This window comes from Chelon labrosus, assembly GCF_963514085.1.
Source record: "Chelon labrosus genome assembly, chromosome: 4".
Classification (NCBI taxonomy): Eukaryota; Metazoa; Chordata; class Actinopteri; order Mugiliformes; family Mugilidae; genus Chelon; species Chelon labrosus.
In genome coordinates, this window is record NC_140340.1 from 18,303,529 (window position 1) to 18,324,054 (window position 20,526).

Sequence of the window (20,526 nt, forward strand, 5' to 3'; positions counted from 1 at the left end):
TGTACTGGTAGGGGACTTTTTGTTGACATACATAAATGATGAAGTGTGTAAATTATATAAGCGACATACAAAAAGCCTCTTTTTATGGAAAGAATGACTCTTTGTCTGTATCCCCCGCTCTTCTTTCTCTGTATTGCTGTGAGTCATATTTTATTAGTAGTACTAAATTAATCTTCATCATCCTGAGTAAGTGTATCTTGTCATTTTGATTTGGCAATAACAATATGTATGCTTGCAGTTCGAGGAAGTATGATTGTATTAAGTACATTTTGAGGGACTAATTATTAGATTTTTCCATTTCCTGCTCTTTTAAACTTCTACCCCATAACATTTCTGTCAAAATACTTTACCTCTGCTCGGCTACTTTTATAGGAAATCTGAGGATATTTTCAATAATGAAATAATGAATGTCTAAATGAGCATAATGTTTCATTTGCATAATGTTTCATTTCATAAAACGTTATTTAGGTAGTTTGAGAACATATTGCCAGTCAGTCATACTAAACTTAAAATTATGAATGCGAAAACATTTCGCAATAAGTAAGGGATACTTTTTTTGTGTGATTAACTAAATTAAGGTTTTGGACTGTCAAATAACTCAGCAAAATAATCATGAAAGATATTCAAAGAGTGGATAATATCTTTAACTTCTATCATAAAGCTTTGCTTTGGTTTGTGTCATTTCTGATTAACAGACGTCAAATGTGTAATCAACATGCCCTTAATTTAAAATTGTTATGTTTCACGTTACCTTGCCAACAAATTAAAATGTATATATATTTTATAAACATATTTTTCATATTTTTATCTTTTTAATGTGAAAAAGACTCACTAGGCAGTTCACGTCTTAAAGCGGAACTAATCTTTGTTAGGTCAATATCTAGTCGGAACGCATATTGGGAACACCGGAATCGCGCTCTCATCGGAGCTTGCCGAGAAACATGCCTAAGTAAGTCTAGTTATTATTTGATTTTACTACAAAATCTTACACTCGATTTATTCAGCAGATTTAATAATCATTTATACTTGTGCCAAGTGTCGAGTGGCTGTTAGATAAACCCCGGAAATGAACGTATCATAGCGGGTTGTTTTAAAGTGAACGCTGGGAGCTTTGTTTGGGCTCTGTCTATTTGCTGGTGCTAACCTCGATGTAACCGGCAAATAGTGGCACACCGCGATATTCAAAATTTCTTTATTTAGAGTCAACTAACCCGAGCTAACATAACAACAATAAAGTTGCCTATTAAACAAACTCAAACTGCAGATTAGCCCAGTTTGATCTGGAAATTTCGACCTCTATCTCATGGTCCTCATCAGCAGATTGGGGGCTTCTCTGTATTTCAACACTGCCATCGTCTTTTGCTATGATTGCTAACAAGTACTGTTCCCCCAAAAAAGGGTGAATAATATATCTTCAGGTTGGTTGTCCAACTGGGACCGTAAAAGGCTGCAGCTGCAAAGATCGATGCATCACGATAAAAAATAAGTAGCAAAGAAAAGGAGAAGATCAGACGTTGTGTGCAAGATCCGGACAAAAGTGTAACTTTGGAGAGACATTCTGATCTTTTTTTTTTTTAATATTTCGCAGGTTTTACTGTGACTATTGCGATACTTACCTGACGCATGATTCGGTAAGTTGTGTTTGGATAAAATTAAATTGTTGAAAATCTTCAGAGAATTTCTGTTTATGGTGCTCCTCGTAAAAGATGCATAATTAAATAATTTACCTTCTTTCCATTAAAGCCGTCGGTGAGGAAGACCCACTGCAGCGGCCGAAAACACAAAGAAAATGTGAAAGATTACTACCAGAAATGGATGGAGGAGCAGGCCCAGAGCTTGATCGATAAAACGAGTAAGCAGACAATAGTTAATGTTACTGCACGGTTTGGTTTGAGGGCTTATTGGCCTTTTCAAGATGGGTTAAATCTTTAAAGATTCTCAATTTTAGTGCACAACATGATGTAATGATTAGGAAGTTGTGTTCAGACTCTCAGATGATGTGTGCAGTGAATTTAGCTTAAACCCGCAACCAACATCTAGTGGCACTTACATACTAAACATTTCACACTCTCAATGTGGGCTATTTACTTTTCATATTTAGCAGCCTGTTTGGATTTAGTCAATAAAAGCCTGTTGCATATCCCACACAAGACATGCTTCTGCACATTTGTGGGATATCCAAGCTCTCTGCTTAAACAGCACACTTTATACTAGACACCAGTTTACTGGGAGCCTCCTCTGAGATTACAAACCACTAATCCACGCATGAAAAGCAAAGCTAATGTGCGGTATTGTCCACTGTGGAGGAATTTGTTTTGCATACTAAATTCTCATTTGAAACAAAAGATGATTCCACATTAAATATTGGTAAAGGAAAAAACAAACAAACAAAAAAAACAACATGTGTTAATGTTTTGTCTTTTCTCCTGACAGCGGCTGCATTTCAGCAGGGAAAGATTCCTCCCACACCGTTCCCTGGTGGCCCTCCCCCAGGTGAGTCCATCGTCTTAATGATCTGTAGTAATTTAATTTAATAATTTACCAACTATAAAATGAGCACTGGTGAACCTTTACATTCCTGCAAGATGTAGCATCTAATTCAAATAGATAGTGCTTCTTTTTTTGGCTTTGTCTGGATTTACATGCAAGTTAAACTGTCAGAATATTTCACCTACTGCGACTCATGTGAATCGGATCCGATATTTGCAACACAGGTGGTCCTCCTCGCCCTGGCATGCTACCAACACCCCCAATGGGAGGCCCTCCTATGATGCCTATGATGGGGCCCCCGCCACATGGGATGATGCCCGGTGGGCCTGGTAAGAAACATGTTCTTTTTGAAGCTCCACTATTTCCTAAGTTTTGTAACGTAACATTTAAAAGTGCCTCTTGAAACTGGATTTTTGTGTGGGGGGATTACAGACAAAAAGGCAGTCCTTACAGTCACCTGAAGCTGCAGAAGTTTGCATTAATTCAATTTGTTTAGAGAGGAGGCTTTGACCGTGCAGAGTTTCATCTGTTTCTATGTAGTTTCTGCTTGATGTTGACACAAATAGTCGTTTAAAGAATAATTCTCTTCAACCTTTCCTCCTCACATATGAAACGAGCTGATTAAAAAAAATGTTCCTCTAGTCTAGTTAATAATCATCGTGTGCACTAGTTCTGAAATGATTAGTCGATAAGTATATAATATAATATATAATTTTGATGAGATTTGCAGCTTTTCTTTTTGCAGCATTTTTGTATGATTATAAATTAAATGTCTTGAATGTGACTCTGACAAGCTCTGATAAATAGTGATGCACTGTTTTACTATTTTACTGATTACATGATGAATTGATAATTAAAATAATTCCTAGTTGCAACCATAGTTTATCATGGCTAAAGTCAAACAAATCGCAGTCTGCACATATACGGTATTTCAGTGCTGTGGTGGTTTAATTAATATCTCTTAGACGGGTTATTCTGAATGAGTATTTCTTAATGCATAAATGTGACTCTTTATGTAAAGCGGTTGTCATACCAGCACCTAAGCTGCATGTTTCAACACTGTCGCATGTAGGAGGCATGCGGCCACCCATGGGAGGACCCATGCAGATGATGCCAGGGCCGCCACACATGATGCGTCACCCTCGACCGATGATGATGCCAGTCAGGCCGGGCATGATGCGACCGGACAGATAAGGCCGAGCGGACGTTGTGCGTCCTTTGTTGCCATGAACAGACGCTGTGTAGTGAGGACACTTGGACTAATGCGACTTTTTTTTTTGTTTTTTTAACGCCGACTCAGCCTCCCTTCAACCTTGAACACAAGTTTCCGGTTGTCAATTTCTTTACTTTAGGTTCTGGTATTTATTACTATTCACCTCATTTGAAGAAAACTCAGATTCCCTCTTAAGAACTTTTTTTTTTTTTTTTTTTTTTTAAACAAACCCTCAAATATTTTAGTGTAAAGAATAAACACGTTCTCACCGACATACTGTTCAGCCCACACATTGAAAAAACATGTTTGATTTGACTATATTTGTTGCTTTATGTTTTTCAATAGGTTTTAAATGTTTTCTTTTATATTTCATTGCATTGTTTTGAGAAATAAAACAGTGATTTCAAACCGGTTTCTTACAGATTCTAGTTCATGTCAGCACTATTTAATGACTTAATCGTTCTGACCTCTCAAGTCACAAAATATAATGTGCCAATAACAGTAGTAACATACACAGCCTTGCCAAAAAAAAAAGTCGCCACCTGGATTTCACTAAGCAAATAGGTACAAGCCTCCTATTGGATAATTACTGCATGGGTGATTATCTTTCAGCTGGCAACAAGTTATTTAACCCCAAATGATGCAATGAGTAGCTTCTCATTTCTTAAACAACCATGTCGAAAGACACATCCCGTGGTTGTGGAAAAGATGTTAGTGTGAGAAGGGTCAAATCATTGGCATGCATCAAGCAGAGAAAACATCTAAGGAGACGGAAGAAACTACTAAAATTGGGTTAAGAACTGTCCAATACAGTATTAAAAACTGGAAGGATAGTGGGTAAAAAGAGAGGCAGATGAAGTGATGCACCCATCATGCCTAGTGTCTACTGTACAAGCCTGTGGGGGCAGTGCTATGATCTGGGGTTGCTGCAGTTGGTCAGGTCTAGGTTCAGCAACATTATGCGCTCAAAGAATGAGGTCAGCTGACTACCTGAATATACTGAATGACCAGGTTATTCCATCAATGGATTTTTTTTCTTCCCTGATGGCGCGGGCATATTCCAAGATGACAATGTCAGGATTCATGGGGCTCAAATTGTGAAAGAGCGGTTCAGGGAGCATGAGACATAATTTTCACACATGGATTGTCCACCACAGAGTCCAGACCTTAACCCCATTGAGAATCTTTGGGATGTGCTGCAGAAGGCTTTGTACAGTGGTCAGACTCTCCGATCATCAATACAAGATCTTGGTGAAAAATGAATGCAACACTGCATGGAAATAAATCTTGTAACATTGTAGAAGCTTATTGAAACAATGCCACAGCGAATGCACGCTGTAATCTAAGCTAAAGGCGGTGCAACGAAATATTAAAGTGTGTGACCTTTTTTTTTGGCCGGGCAGTGTAGTTTGAGACTTCAGAGTGAGGGTAGGTTTCAGTCAAACACAGCCACCTTGGGAGGAGCTCTAACGAGGCAGCGTAAGTGAAAACACCTGGATGTGGAGACGAATCTCAATGAGGCATGACTCCAAATTGATGCTAATGTTTCTTTTTACTTCCTTGATGTGTAAGGCAACTATTTGCATATGCTTACACACAGATTTATGAATGCTGTCAAGATTAAACTGCTGCGGCTTAAAAATGAAGCTCCGAGTAGGAAGCTGAATGCAGCTTTGGGCTGTTTAAATCACAAGGTGTGACATGTGTATTTAAAAATGCGAACAGTGCACGCAAAACTAAAATAAATTGGCTGCCTTTTTTTTTTTTTGTCTCCCAAGCTGAATGAAAAAATAAATAAATAAATTTGAGTTAAACCTTCAAATCAGAGTGCAGTGTATGTGAGTCTATTGTTCTCGGTGCCGTACCGCATTTAGTGTTAAATTTGGCTTACCCTTTTTTTTAACAGACTGTTGCATTCAGCAAAGATTAGGCAAATTATCCTTGATTGAAATTTTAAAGCAGAACTGGTAAACACAAGGCTGTAAATGTTCAGCATGTCTAGTTGGCTGTTTGCTGGCGACGGCCCGTGAGTGAGCTCATCCGTCGTTGCCACTGGTCGAGCTGCTGTCGGCGGATTTTTCAGCCGATTCAGCAAGTTGACGCTACGCTGGAACAAGTCGGTCAGAGGGATCACTCTGATTGGCTGTCCAGCTTAGAGAACCGGTGCACGAGAAGAAAAATGGAAGTGATTAAAGAAATTTGCCTGGTCTGTTCTAGGTGGGTGGTACACGTCTAAGTAACATTGACATGACTGCCAGGTCCACAAGTTTCCCAGTAGAACACTGTATTGTCACAAGATGGTCAATGTTATTCACTTCTCCTGTCAGTGGTTTTAATGTTGTGGCTGATCGGTGGCCCTTGGCTGTAGTCTTTGTGTTATGTTCAAGGGCAGCTTTTTGGACCAGACATTGGCAACGTGAGGCGATGTCACTGTGGGCCTTTTTGCTCTTAGTCTGTAGGTGTTGGTTAGGTGTGCCTGTACCTTTAAGATCACACTGACAACATTAAGATCCTCCGTTTGAGGTTTGAACCAACCCTTCCACCTGAGGTTTCCCTGAATGGAAGTGACGCGTTCGCCCAGCCTCCAGGTGTTAATGTGTTTGTAAAGATCCCTGTAATGGACTCATTACTTGCATCTGGGACGAACATTTCTCTGAATACTAGAGGCAGATGTTGAAAACAGCTGGATAAATCTAATATTGTTTCATTAGACAAATGAGAGAGTTGACCCAGCCCTCATTAGTTTACTCAGTCAAGCATGTTTGAAGAATTACATAAGCGTCTGCGGCAGCTAGTGAATCATTATCCCAGCTGACATTTGCATCTACGACGGCCCGCACTTCTCTCCTCTAGCCTGAGCTGTAACTTCTGCATATGTAAACATTATGACACTGTCTCAACAGATGGAGCCAGAGAGTCGCTTTGCTTTGCAATTAGAGCCGAGACACTGGAATGATGTGCAGTGACTGATTATGTGCTTCCATGGACTGTCAAATTTCTTTGTATCTCACACTCCCAGAGCACATTTTTGTGGTTTTATGGTTTAGGAAATTTCTAGGTCACGTATAAAAAAAATGTGTTGGGAGCAATAGCCATATGCTTCACGCTGTGTTTGCCAATTTGTATATTTGCAGACTGTAGGGAAAGCACTGCAAAGACAATCCAGACTTACAGTACCGTCCATCGTATCAGATGACTTTTGGGAGCTGTCAGTCATGCATGCTGTAAGCTGTGATGTTCAAAGAGTCTCTGGTAGATTACATGAAATCTTTTCATCACTCTTACGGGACGGATTCCATTAACTCTCCCATGAACAGCCGCTCTCCACATGGGCGAGACAGAAATAAAACCATGTTAATGCACATTTTATGCATATGTCGAGCACAGGCGGACGTCCGTGTGTCGTCTGAAATTGGAAGGGTCTTTATGAATATTCAATCCAGCCATGAAAAGGAGCGTTGCCCTGAAGGCAATGAAGTGGAGTGGCGAAAAGTGTTTATGATTAGCACTCCGGAGTTGAGGAAATCCGTATTATAATTTTTAAAGAAGGAACAATACGCAGGAACAGTCACTACATGGTTTGGAGAGAGATTTGAGAGTTAGATGAGTAAAAGCAGGTTCTTAAAAACCAATAACAATAGCGGGAGAAGTGACCTTTGCAAGAAATCTGCTTTTCTTATTGGTACTATGTTCTACACTGTAAAAACTTAACATGCTAGCTTCTTACTTTTGAAAAAGCTAGGTAGACCTGAGTAAGACGCTTCTGCTAACTTTTGTTTTTCTTTGGTAAATGCAGACAAAGCAACTTTTGGAGTGGACTCCTATTTTACATTATGTTAAACTCAACTACACTGTAAAATTTTTACATTTTTATCAGTCAAATCAACTAATCTCACTAGCTCACTGGATTTATCGGTTCTAATGAACTGCTCCCTTTATTATAGTCACAATCTATAATAATGACTCCACTAAGTGTTCACCTGATTGTTTCAATCAACCGTAATTGATGTGCTTGTGGAAGGTGAGTCACAAGAGTTCTATACCACTCCCGCTGCCTGAGGAAGGCCCAGGCGATAATGAAGGACTGGACACTCAGTCTTTGAACTACTATCGTCTGGTAGACGGTACAGAACTCTGAAGGCCAGTACTAATAGACTGAGGAACGGCTTCTATGCGAGAGCCATAATTGCACTGAACAACTCAAACAATAAAGAAATAAAGTGAAAAATTCCCATAATAATGTGCAATACATGTGTGCAATAACCTTATATGTGCAACTTATAGTAACTTCACATGTGTAGTGTGCAATAACTTCATGTTGTAATAACAGTTATGTCATGCCAGTGTCTATAGTCTTATAGTTTTGTACATATTCTTTTTCATTCCTTACCTTATTTACATTTTTTATTTTATTTTTTACTGCACCTAAAAGGGGACCTCTGGCCGCCTTAATTGCGTTGTACCACAATGACAAATAAAGACATTCTATTCTATTCAAAACTGACAAACTATTACTATAAGATGATGTGATTCTATACTCCTGCCCAATTCAACATTGCGATGTCAGCATTCACTTGCTTTTCTAGACACCTGGTGAATCTTTACCTCTGATTTAGTTCAGGTTTGTATCTCCACCAACCTCTTTACACATTTTGCATGCGAATATTTAGTGTTATAAAGGTTTGTGCAGCTAAAAACTATTGAAATGATGCTATGAGAGACTGTTGAGAGTGAACAATATAGTTAAGGCTTAGGCCAGAAATCCATGGACTGTATATAAAGATCAACCAACCCTTTGTGACGTCACCCATAGATTTTGGTATTGTCGGCTCCGACCCAACCCCTGGCTAATTCACAAGAGTTGTAGAACAAGTTTTCAGCCTTAACTTATATCTAGAGTTGGACATTTTAAATTGGAAGTTAGATTGATTGGGGATCGCTTCTGGAGCCAGGCCAGGTCAAATGGCCATTAGAGGGATTGCAGAAGAGAGATAGCATTTTGGATTGGCTTCATTTTTCGTCCCTGGAAGTTGCTGCTTGAAGAAAACCGAGACAATGGCCTGAAAGCTGCCATTACACCTCTGTAGAGGTGAGGTGCTAAATTTCGTATCTTATGGTATGTTCACATTACCAGTGGAGCCAGCAATATGAAGTTGCAAGCTGATGTCTGACAATTGTTACGTGTCAGGTGATGCTTGACAAAAAAGTGGAGCTTTTCTTTAAGTCAACCGATCGTATTTGTTTACTTTACCCATTTCCTTGTTGTATGTTAAGTCAATGCCCTCTCCAAACACCCTCTGACGATGGCTGGCAGTGCTAACCGAGTTGTAGCTTGTAGATTTTTGTTAACGTTTGTTTGTTGCATAAAAATTGTGAATTTTCTCCACAGGATTTTACAGTGTGGTTCAAACTGACCTCTTTTGTATTCCTGTCACAAGTGAACGCATTAATACCACGAATATCAAAACACAGAGCCCACAGGAGAGACACTCAGAAAGCAATCTCTGCAGCCTCCAGACCCATCAGCAAGGCCATGCGAGAGGGCTTAAGGAGGACTGCTCATTGATTGACTGTTTATACCAAACAGGTTTGCCTGTGACTGACGGCCTGCAGAGGTCCACACAGATTTACGCACTCTGCAGGATGGTTTGGGTTCTGTATTCATTACGGCGCGTGTTCTTTTGCTCCCAGCATGCAGTTGGCATTCTTACCACTCAACAGCCTTGGTTGAATAGAAAATCCCCTGACTAGCAATGCGTCTAAGGCCAACTGGCTCATAAGTGCACAAAGTCCTGGATCATTCTTGGGAGTATGGCATGCAGGGGATGATTGCACAGTGCTGCTGGGTGGCTTATTGATTACAAGAATCAGGAAGAAAGAAAGCAGTCTGCAACACAAAGATTTTGGTAGACTCTTTCAATACAGCCTGTCTCTCCTATTCCTCCCTCCCTTTGTTTCTCTCTTCATCTCTTCCACCTCCTCTCCTCCTCCTCCTCCTCCTCCTCCTCCTCCTCCTCCTACCTCTCGTCTTGTTCTCTTTGCTGCCCTGCTACCAACGCTACTCTGTAATTTAATCCATTTAGTCATGGCTCCAGATCAATATCCATTTTCCTTGGCCTTAGGGGGAGCCTTCTTATTCCAAACAGTGGTTGTGTTGGCCAGCAGGGGCTCCCATGGGCCTGCAGGCTGATACAGGTGTACTACACCGCAGTATCTCAAAAAACAAAGCGAAGCTTGCATCTAATCTCTCGCCAACCTACTGAAGAAAACACAGCTGCAGATGGTCTAACTTTATATGTGTACGTTCATATTTTATCACCACTCGAAATCAAAGACTTCCTTCTAGATCACAGGCTTCTCGAGATGTTGGAATGCAACGCCTGGCTGGTTGGTAAATGAATGACATCAAATCACATTCAATTAAGGCTAATTTGATTAGCTGGCCTTGTCAGTGACCAGGAAGAAATATGGAATTATCATTTCTTCTCCCTCCAGGATTGATTTACTGTCGCCACTGTGTAGTATACTGGGACGGCCGATGTAGAGTGGTTAGTTTAACTGCATTGATAGGATTCAATCACTGCTTACGGCCCGCGACTCATGCTAAAGTGCCTTTGAGCAAAACGACAGCAAGCCATCAGTTATATGTCTAAATGTGACTGAAAGAACTAGTCACTTCCTGCCACTGGTTAAACATTTGGAGCACGTAATATTGTTAGCTGCCCTACTTCGGTATAAACTGCCCTGCCTGCGGCAGCCTGCCACCGGCCAGCTGTACGCTCTGTGGACACTGACAGTGATTCTCCTTCACCTGCTCCACTGTGTTTTTTCCATTGCCATGATTTATAAATAACCATGTTAAATATTCATCTGTCAGCATTTGCATACAAAGTATTTTGCACTTCACAGTTGAGTTTCATAAAGTCAAAAGGTCAGGAGAACAGTTGACACCAAACTATCTATTAATACATTTTATTTATTTATATGGCAGATATTTAAATATAGAGCATTAAAAAAAAACAAAAAAAACAACTCAAACAATAATACAAAACCAAAAACTGTCCAACAACTCATAGAGTACAAATAAAATATGATGAAGTAAAAGTATTTTCCAGCCTAAAATAAACTGTATGCTTGTTGTTTTGGAATGGAAATAAAAGAAAAACAGGCCAAGGCAAAAGTGTGATAAAGCAGTTAAAGGTAAGACAAACTGGAAAGAGAAGAGGGTAAAACACAGGGGCAGAATGTGCTTTGAACACATAAAAGCCAGAAAATGAGATTTGTATGCAACAAAATGGTAAGAAAGGCAAAAAATGTAATCTTGTGATTGCACATCAACCACGGTCCGAGAAGACTCTTAAGAGGCAGAGACTTGCAGCTGCTTTTATATGCATGTATGGATGAGAACCATATGTCTGAGGTGATGAGGACCATGATAAAATATTCAAGTTCTTTAGTTGGAGGTGAGGTTAGATGAAAAATTTATCGAGTTAAGTTATTCCAAATTTAGACTTTCAAGAATTGAGGAAACACAAAAACACTAAGCAAAAAGTATGAGTTTACTATTTTCCTCAGCTTTTAAAACTGACCTTTTACCGTGGGACGGGTTCATGGAGCCTGACTTAGAGCATACGCCATAATATTACATTTAAATATTATTTTATTATTTAATCTATTATTTTTTTGATAAAGCAAGCTTTTGAGCTTTCAGCTGTATCATATAATCTTTATGAAAATGAAAATCTACATTTTCATTTTATTTTATTGAAACTTTCTTAACATAGGTAATGCAAACGCGTAATGGAAGGATGAGGCCATTTGGAATATAAAAGTTTTTCTCACACATTAAATGCTAAATGACTAAATTACAACTTATTCACTTACCATACACTTTTGCCACTTATGGAAACATTAGCAAACACACCACAACTCGAGAACTTGGGCCATTCAGAAAATTTGTAGTTATGAAGCCAGGAACACCACAAGGGAGCGATATTCATATGATGTTTACTCATGAACACTTTAAACATGTAAAAGCTAGCATTAGCGGCTAGCCTAAAGCTCACATGAAATTTATTTATTTTGTTTCTCCCAAGCTGTTGGACTACCTGTGAATGGAAAGTAATTAAAACTTCTGTAAACTGACGTGTTTTAAAGTGATTTTGTTTGTTTAAATTATGAAATTGAGCACTAGCTTAATTCATGATGCAGGCTGCATTCCTGACTAAGCTACAGTAAGTAGTAATTTTGTTTGAACAAAATTTGTTTTCTGATATAATTGTTGATTTTTCCAAAGTTTAAATCTGTTGCTGAAAAAAAAAATCTTTAATTTTTTACAAACTAATGTTTTGATCAATCGTTTAGTTGATGTAACTCTCATGGCTAAACTTTGTTAGCTTCCTTTATTGCTGCCTTCAAATGGGGTTGTGTACTACCTGTTTACAAGAATATGAAATGCACCTTGTTGTGGAGCAGTTCATATTCTCACAACCTCAAGTATTTGTTTTGTAAGATCTAAGGTCTGAATTGGATGTTGATTTAACATGACCCTCCAGACGACAAGGGGCTACAGAAAATGAATGAATGAAGTTTTGTTTGTAATCTTATAATATGTCTGAGTAAGATGTTAATATTCCCCAAGGCCTTATCCTTTTATTATTTCTTTAAAGTCGCTGCCCACTCGATACCTTGCTAATCTGTTAGACCAAGGGTCGGCAACCTGCGGCTCTGGAGCAGCATTCTTATTGAATAAGAAATTTTGAAATTATTTGTTTACATGCCACCACTTTTAAAAATGTTACTCCATCCAGGTTGGATGTATGCAGGTTATCCTATCATGGCACACAAGTCCACAGCAGCTCAGTTGGTCAGTGTGAAGCATATTAAGAATAAAGGCCTGTGGTGTCCCATCCACGAACTGGGATGACACAACCAAGTGGTCAGTGTATGTGCATGAAGATGTGCTGGGGATCGACAGGACAAAGGTGGAGTACATCCTTTCTGCAGAAATTAAACCTTTTACTGAGAACACACCAATCGTAATGTGTTTAATGCAGACTGAAAATCCGCTGACTCCAACAAAAAGGAAGGCTCTTACAGAAGAGTATGTGAAGGGGGGCAGGAATCTCAACAACTGGAATGTGTTTGTGGCCCTGGAGACATATATGCAGGTGAGACAGAGACTAAGACTATATCAGACACTGGATCTGCATTCAGAAATGAAAACATTTAGAACTCTTCCACAATGCAAATGAACTCAACATCTCTAGTTCTGCTAACAGCTTTGTGAGTGGTGTAAACGTATGGCCCAACACAGCTTGAATCACAAGGATTTGTTGTCTGAGGTGAGAAGTGAGTAGGACAACTTAGATCATTTCCCTTTATAGCTTATCAGAAGATCAGGGGCTCGGTCAAATTTGCCTCTGGCTTTGATAGGGAGATTGGTATTGATAAGTCGTGGTGTCATGACTCTAGGCAGCAGAACATTTATGTAGATATTAGATTACAGTTTACCAATAGAAATCAATAAATAAAAAATAAACCAAAAGGTTTTCTCTTGTCAAAAGATACATCTCTACGATATGCACGATATGCTGGCATTAACTGTCAGTAATGTCCCTGGAGTCATCCGATGTTTCATGTCGTTCAACATTACACCTCCTCACCCAGGTGACCCGGCGGGGATTGATCAAGTCCCGGGTTGCATTCCAGCAGCGGTGAATCATGGATCTGCCCTCTCTAATCCAGAGCCCCCTTTTGGCTTTTTCTGTGGCTTCTGTGATGGGATGTATGGCTCTCATATTTTCTGCTCCAGTCACTCCCAGGACTGTCAGGGCTGCTCTCTTTCCTCTTAAGGGTCTCCTCCATATTTTCTTCCATAAGGCATTGTGAGTTCCCAGGTGATCACATGTTTTGTAGAGTCTGAATAGATGAACGGAGGAGGAGAGGAGTGAGGTGCAAGTGATGTACGTGGAAACTCAAGTTGTCTGCCAAGATCCACTCTCAGCTGCCTGTCCAGGGCTGCAAAGAGCAGGCACGATCTTGTCAGTACCAGCTTTAAAGAAGAGGGTGGAATTATTCCCAGGGTGGAATTTGCTTGATCTGATGGTTTTGCTGCCCTGGCATATCTTAATCCGGTCTTGTAGTCTCCCTTGGGGTACTGTATGGCCTCCTTGTATGTGTTGCCACAAACTTTTCTGTGAGGCCTCTGAAGAGGAGCTGTAGGGTGTTGGTTGTCCATTAAAGCCAAGCAATCTTTGCAGGTAGCTGCTGTTCTCTATAGTTGACATAGAGATGCCATACAGTAGCAAAGGCCACAGTGCCCTGGATGGGATGTCATGCTGGTACAATCAAGCCTCGAAACTGCCAAGAAGCCCAAATTTGTCAACTTTGGTTTGCCAGGTCTTGAGGTCTTGCCAGGCCTTCTGGATGTGTATGTATGTGTTTGGCTCCCCAAGAGTGTTTTAGAATTTGGCCATGTCAATAAAGCGAGCCCAGAAATGACCTGAAGGAGTCAGAGAACCTTCACTGTAAATTAATTGATGGTGTAAGTGCTATCTAGCTTGGGTTACGATTTAGTCACATCACAAACCTTTGTTTGGCATCCAAATAATCCAATACACTGTGTAATACCCATAGGCACTGATTTACTATAGTTTTCTGTTTTCATTGTAAACCCCATTTAAATAGGATTAATATTCCCATTCCCATTTACCTCTACTTATCTCTCCTTCCACATAGCTTCAAGATACGTTTGGCTGGGATGCCTTGAAGAAGGTGTTTGCTGCTTACCACAACATGAGCAACTTCCCCAATGACAACAAAGGAAAGATGAACCTGTATGCTGAGACTTTCTCTCAGACTGTGAAGAGAAACTCTCCAGCCTGCCTCCCTGGAGTGATCACCCCATGGTCCAGTGTGACTGAACTTCAGACTGTGGCCAGAGTGCTCTGTTCAGTGGATAAATTACTTGAATGATATTGTGGGATATTTTGATATAATTTATTTATATAATAATAATAATATAATATAAATTATGGTTGTCATTTGTTGGTAATTGCCTTTACTATCACTAATAAATTTGGTACAAGTGGCACCTTCAGTTATTGTAAAACTGGTTGAAAGTGCTGGCAGATTTCTTCATTCAACGCTTCTCCTCTCTGGTGATTTTCATGGTTCTCCATGGAACTGGGAGAGATGAGAGATGGGGATGCTGAATGGCAGATACTGGGACTGCAGCATATAAAGAAAAAAAAATAAGATCACAGTTTTAGCATCAGAGTTTATTATGAGAGGAAGAAATAGGCTAACTGGCAGTGTGCGAGAAAATACAATCAGTAAGTAAGAAGATCAGTGTATTAAGCATAGATGACAGAATAAAAAACATATACACAAAAACATACACACATCTACAAATTCAAGAGTAAAGGTTTTAAACTCACTTGTCAAGAGTCAACAGTGGAATTCTCTCTGTAATCCCTAAACCTAAAAGTTGTGACTGCTCAGGTGTAAAACTTGACCTGAGAAGATACCTTACAGCAGTTAGGCTAATTTAGGATGTTGTACTATTTGACCATCCACACACTGTGACTTTGTTATGTCAACAGTATTGGGAAAAAAATAAAAAATCTTTGAACCCATTGCATGCCATCCAAAAAGCAGCGGTGGAGTTGGTAGTTAGCTGGAGAATATGTTACAGTATTAGCAGCTAGAGAGCCAGAAACTTCCAACAGTAATCAGTAGAGAACAGAGCCAAAATACAATTAATATTGGACTCATAATCCAGGTTTAGGACAACACACCATTTGAATTCCATTATGGGAGGTTTATCAACCGATACAGAGAAGAAAACACCTCTGCACACAAGTGGAAAGTCCTACAACCAGTCAGAGCCATTTTCGTGTAAACTAATTAAACTCCATGGTGCCCAGAAAGGTGATTTATGATGAGTTACTAGCTGGAATAATTTCATGCGAGGACTGTGAGGATGGTGGGTTTAATAATAATTAATAATAATTATACCTGTACAGAGACATTTACAAACATCTGTGCACAGTGACACAGTGGCACAGCAGGGCTGGGTGGAAGATGAGTTTGGTCAACGAAAGAAGGCCCAACTACCATTTTATACATTTTAGTGTTTTGGAGGTGCTGAAGATTTGAACATAAACAAGACTACATCTACTGCTGGTGTATGTTCTGTTAGAATGTTTCTGACAGTGTCCATTCTAACACTCTGGAACTGTCATGTTGTGATGTCAGACTGCTTCAGAACTGCCTCCTAGTACTTCCTGATTACTACTGTCTAGTTCGAGATCTGCAAACACTTTGAGCAAGTCCTACTACGGTTCACTTTCGCGTTTCATTTACTGAAAGAGAGAGAGAACGATTCAACGATGTTTAATCGTCGAAACAAGGTTAGTTTCACAGATAATTACATTTCAGACCTTTTACATCTAAAACTGTTACATCTCTCCCTTAACTGACAGAAGATGTTGTTGTCTGTGTGGCCGGTATCTATCACCAAAGAGGATCCATAATTTAACTTTTGTTTTGTTTAATTTTAACTTCATCTTTCTCTGCTTTACTTAATTTTGACAGATACATCTCAAGAGAGATCAGAGCAAAGAGCGCTCCGATTCAAATGAGAGGTAAGAAAGCTGCTTATGAATACAATAAACAAGTGTAATATACAAGTGTAAAATACAAGTGACAGGAAGAATAGGAAGACCTGTATGACGTGACTGCTCGTGGAGGTGTTGTATTGAACAGCGGTTTACTGAAAGATGTTTTAAAAATAATGTCCCACTGCCTTTTTGTGGAGGAGCCAAAATATGAGTTAACGCATATTATAGCCCAAAGCTCCAGTCTTGAAAGTCAGCTAGTGCCAACAACAACAGAAATATTCAGAAATATATTATTCTAATTATTTATTAAGTACTACTACAGTGAGTTTCTTTACTTTGTACAAGTGTTTGTGTAGTTTCCTCCGTCAGCTTTAAAAGAAAAATATTCCAGTGATAAGTGAAGGCTTCTGAAGACTTGCTCCTGACGTTGACATGTCTCTGTGGTATTGATTGATCTGATGATTTAAAGATTTTCTATTAGAAAACGTCAGTAAATATTTCATACAAATACCTGTCGTAAACTTTCAGAGTTCAAGTTACAAGTTTTGTCTCTAAAAGATATTTAACAATGAAGCAGCAAATTAGTTCAGTTGAGGAGGAGATTAATTCCCATCTCTGCTTTACAAATGACTAAATTATTAAAGGATTATGAATAGTCTTTTCACTGCTAGGTTGTCCACATTACTAAAAGAATCCACATTTAGATTTAGATAAGTTTATTTGTAATCAGTGTGCTGATTTTAGTTGTGAACATTCATCACACTTTAAATCACTTTTAGCAATGACAGGCTTTAACAAGTGAACCTCTGATGTTTGAATCCACTGTTGAAGTCCCTGACAACTGTGGCAGAGTCACTTACGCCTTTAAACAAGTCCCATATTTTATGAATTACGTTCAAAAATGAGTTCACAACCGAATAATCTTTGTGTCCGTCACCAGAGTCACCATCTCGGAGGCTCCAGCCACCAAGACCACACCAGTAAACAACAACGGACGGAGTCCTTGGTGGTACAAGCTCTTCGGCCGAACCCTGGTATGTGTGGCAGGAAGCTATAAATCATCATTATAGAAGTGTGTAGCAAATGTTTGGACACAAAAGGTTCTTGGTGTAGGTTTTTTCTTAGTGTCATATTTGTTTTTACTCTACAGACAAAAGGTGACGGCCAATCAAAGACTGTGATCGAGCGCTCCGACCTGCAGCAGGGGTAGGTGTCAGTATGAGTGTCTGTAGCCCCACACTCCAAACTAAGTCAGCAGTAGAGTAACCAGCTGTGTTTCGTTGCAGAGTCGCCCCCTCAGGTGGAGCAGCTTCGTCCACAGCACTCCAACCTGAAGAAAAACAGCAGGAGGAGAAGAAGAAGGCAAAGAAGAAGAAGAAGACTTTCTGGAGACTTTTAAACTGCTGCAGAGTATGTTTTAAAAGTTTCAGTGTTTCATATTACCTGTTCCTTTCCAGTCTGGACTTGAATGTATGCTGTACTCTTTTATTAAACCCCACTTTATTTTTTTGTCCAACAGAGAAAACATCGAGTTTCTCCAGCTTCTGACAATGCCGCTCTTTGCCCAAGGTAACCAGACTCATTTCACTATATTGACTGACTGTTACTGTTCACCGTGAGCTACATCACATGTTTTATTTGTGAAGTTGTCCAGATAGTTAATAAAATGATCTCACTCTAAGTTCCAGTTCTGATGAAAGTGAGGATGGAACCCAAAGGCCCGCCGGCTCCATCCAAGCTGAGAAAGAGGAGGCTGCACAGGTCTCCTACCCGCAGAGTGTCGGGGTTCAACTGGAACCCTGGTTTGGGTGAGTAAATCTGCACACACATACTGTTACACAGAAACACAAGGAAGAAATAAGCAGCTGGAATGTTTTATAGAAAATAAACTAGTGTCCATTTATGTGATTCATCATTGAAGATCATCATGTTGATGTGTCATGTGACTTGTTTTGTGTGTCAGGTTTCCCAACCCAGGCCAGATCTGCTACATGAACTCCAGCCTCCAGAGTCTACTGACACTCACAGAGTTCATCATGGATGTCGGCTCCCAGGAAGAGGTGTGGAGTTTGAGTCCAGGGACTGAGATCTTGAGGTACAACACACATCCTCACAAATACACACACACAAAAACCTGGAGGCCAACATGAAACACCAACCATCATTTTCCTTCTTCCTCACCAGCTGTTTGATGGACATTGTAAGATGCCGCAGCTCCAAATATGCCGGCCACAAACTTTGGGCCCTCGCCACGTTCAAGGGGGTCCTCTCGGTCCGGGCTCCTGAATTTCAGGACTGTGCCCAAAAAGTGAGTCAGCTGTTTTTGCCGATTTAATGTTTCCCTGCCTGCACATTTTCTCGTCTTTGCATCACATCACATCTGTGTATTCGTGTGTGTCTATGTGTTCAGGATGCCCATGAGTTCCTAATAACTGTCATGGATCAGTTAAGGAGTCTGGGTTCACTGCTGCAGGAGTTTGCAGCCTTCATTGAGAGAAGCTACATCTGCCCTGTGAGGAGAAACCTGGTGTTCACAATGCAGATCACCAGGACATGTAAAAGGTAAGTGCAGTTGTATTCTCTTTGTATGAATCTGTTCAAGGGTCACTTTAATCAAATGCTCATTCTGGCTTAGGTATTATGTGGGTAAAGTCATTTCCATGTGATTAGATCTGCATCCACTTCAGTACAACAGAGTTTAATTGAACTGAATCTATTCTGCTCAAAGCATTAAAAGCATTAAACAGAAATTAATTATCATTTTAGTAGAGAAACTTTTTTTTTCTTTAATGAACCTTTAGTCATGACTGCATCTCATATATGAACTGAACCTGTGACCTGCCATATTGGCTGCATTGTATTACTGATGATGCCATGTTCTTGACATGTATGTTTATGTGTATTGTCCCTTTAACGCACAGTTGCGGGGCTCAGTCCATCAGAGAGGAAGAGTCCACCAACCTCTCTCTGGACCTGGTCCCTGGAGGTTCAGTGCAGTACATGCTCCAGGAATACCAGATGGTAAGAACCTCCAGTTTTCATTCATTCACATCTGCACTGACTGACACGTGGCTGTGCATGTGTGTGTATGTTTTGTTGGTGTGTTACGCAGTACATAACTGGCAGCATGTTGTCCCTGCAGGAGACACTCTTGGACTACAGGTGTGAATGTGGAGGAAACACGTCAGGCCGGTGCTCCACATTTCTGACCCTGCCGAAGTAAGTGTCACCACATCCATCACATCTGCAAACTGTGTTTTGTTCATTAAATACTGATTTATTTAAGTGTCTCAAGTATGAAATAATCCTCTTTCCGCTGCTCTTTCCTTTTCTGTCCACAGATTCTTGATGTTACACCTGAAGAGGTTCACGTTCACCACGTGTCTACAAATGAGGAAGCTGCACAATCCTGTCAACCTCTTCAGGGAGCTGATGGTGACCTCCACACAGGTAAACAACTATCACACACCTGACGATAAACGCAGAGCAAACATGTGGACTATGTGTGCTGGAGTTAGGACTGTGTCTGTGTGTGTGTGTGTATGTGTGTGTGTGAAACTAACTGTTGTTATCTGTGTTTCTTCACAGGCTGAGGGTTGGTACAGCCTGGTCAGTGTCATCAGCCATTTAGGATCTGAAGGAAACACAGGTTAGAAAACATAAATGCCACATTTCTATCATTATTTACTTGTGGATTTGGTGTTAAACATTTGTCTACCACTCTTTTAATTACACCTTAATTATTTCATTCTCTTGAAAAGTGTTTTGAATTGGATAGAAACTGTTCTTCTCCTCCTCAGTAAAGTTTCATAACCTCAGTTCACGTTAGGAGCCCTGATATAACAATGATTCTTCTCCTTTTAGGACACTACATCAGCGAAGGACTGCACCCTGACCACACACCAGAGGACCCCGCTGACCGCTGGCTTCACTATAACGATGCCCTAGTGTCAGAGACGACTGGAGCCTTCGTTTGTGAGAATCGCCAGAAAACAGCTTACATCCTCTTTTACCAAAGAATGGTGAGTGGACAACACCATGACTCTGTGTCAACAGATATCTGTTGCTGTTTAATTTGCTCACTAATGTTTTTATATCTGTTGTTAGATGTAGGCCAGTCTGGTAATGGTGGGACTGAAAGACGTTGGTCTGTCTGGGTGACACCAAGAGCAGAGACCTGACCTCTAGATGAGGATC

The 20,526-nt window shown here is 40.1% G+C and overlaps 1 protein-coding gene across 1 annotated transcript; it reads left to right on the forward strand.

The window, feature by feature from the left end:
- The first annotated feature begins 876 nt into the window (after nt 1–876).
- snrpc (small nuclear ribonucleoprotein polypeptide C) lies at nt 877–4,115 on the forward strand. Its single transcript, XM_084542659.1, has 6 exons — nt 877–949; nt 1,589–1,631; nt 1,744–1,852; nt 2,434–2,493; nt 2,715–2,819; nt 3,563–4,115. Exons 1-6 carry the CDS (start codon nt 942–944, stop codon nt 3,682–3,684), a joined length of 447 nt encoding a protein of 148 aa, XP_084398785.1. The 5' UTR covers nt 877–941; the 3' UTR covers nt 3,685–4,115.
- Nucleotides 4,116–20,526: the final 16,411 nt, after the last annotated feature.

Excerpts from the sequence above, each read along its gene's own strand:
- snrpc (XM_084542659.1), top strand. Across the intron at positions 2,494-2,714 it reads CCCTGGTGGCCCTCCCCCAG|GTGGTCCTCCTCGCCCTGGC; the intron begins GTGAGTCCATCG and ends TTTGCAACACAG. Across the intron at positions 2,820-3,562 it reads GATGATGCCCGGTGGGCCTG|GAGGCATGCGGCCACCCATG; the intron begins GTAAGAAACATG and ends TGTCGCATGTAG.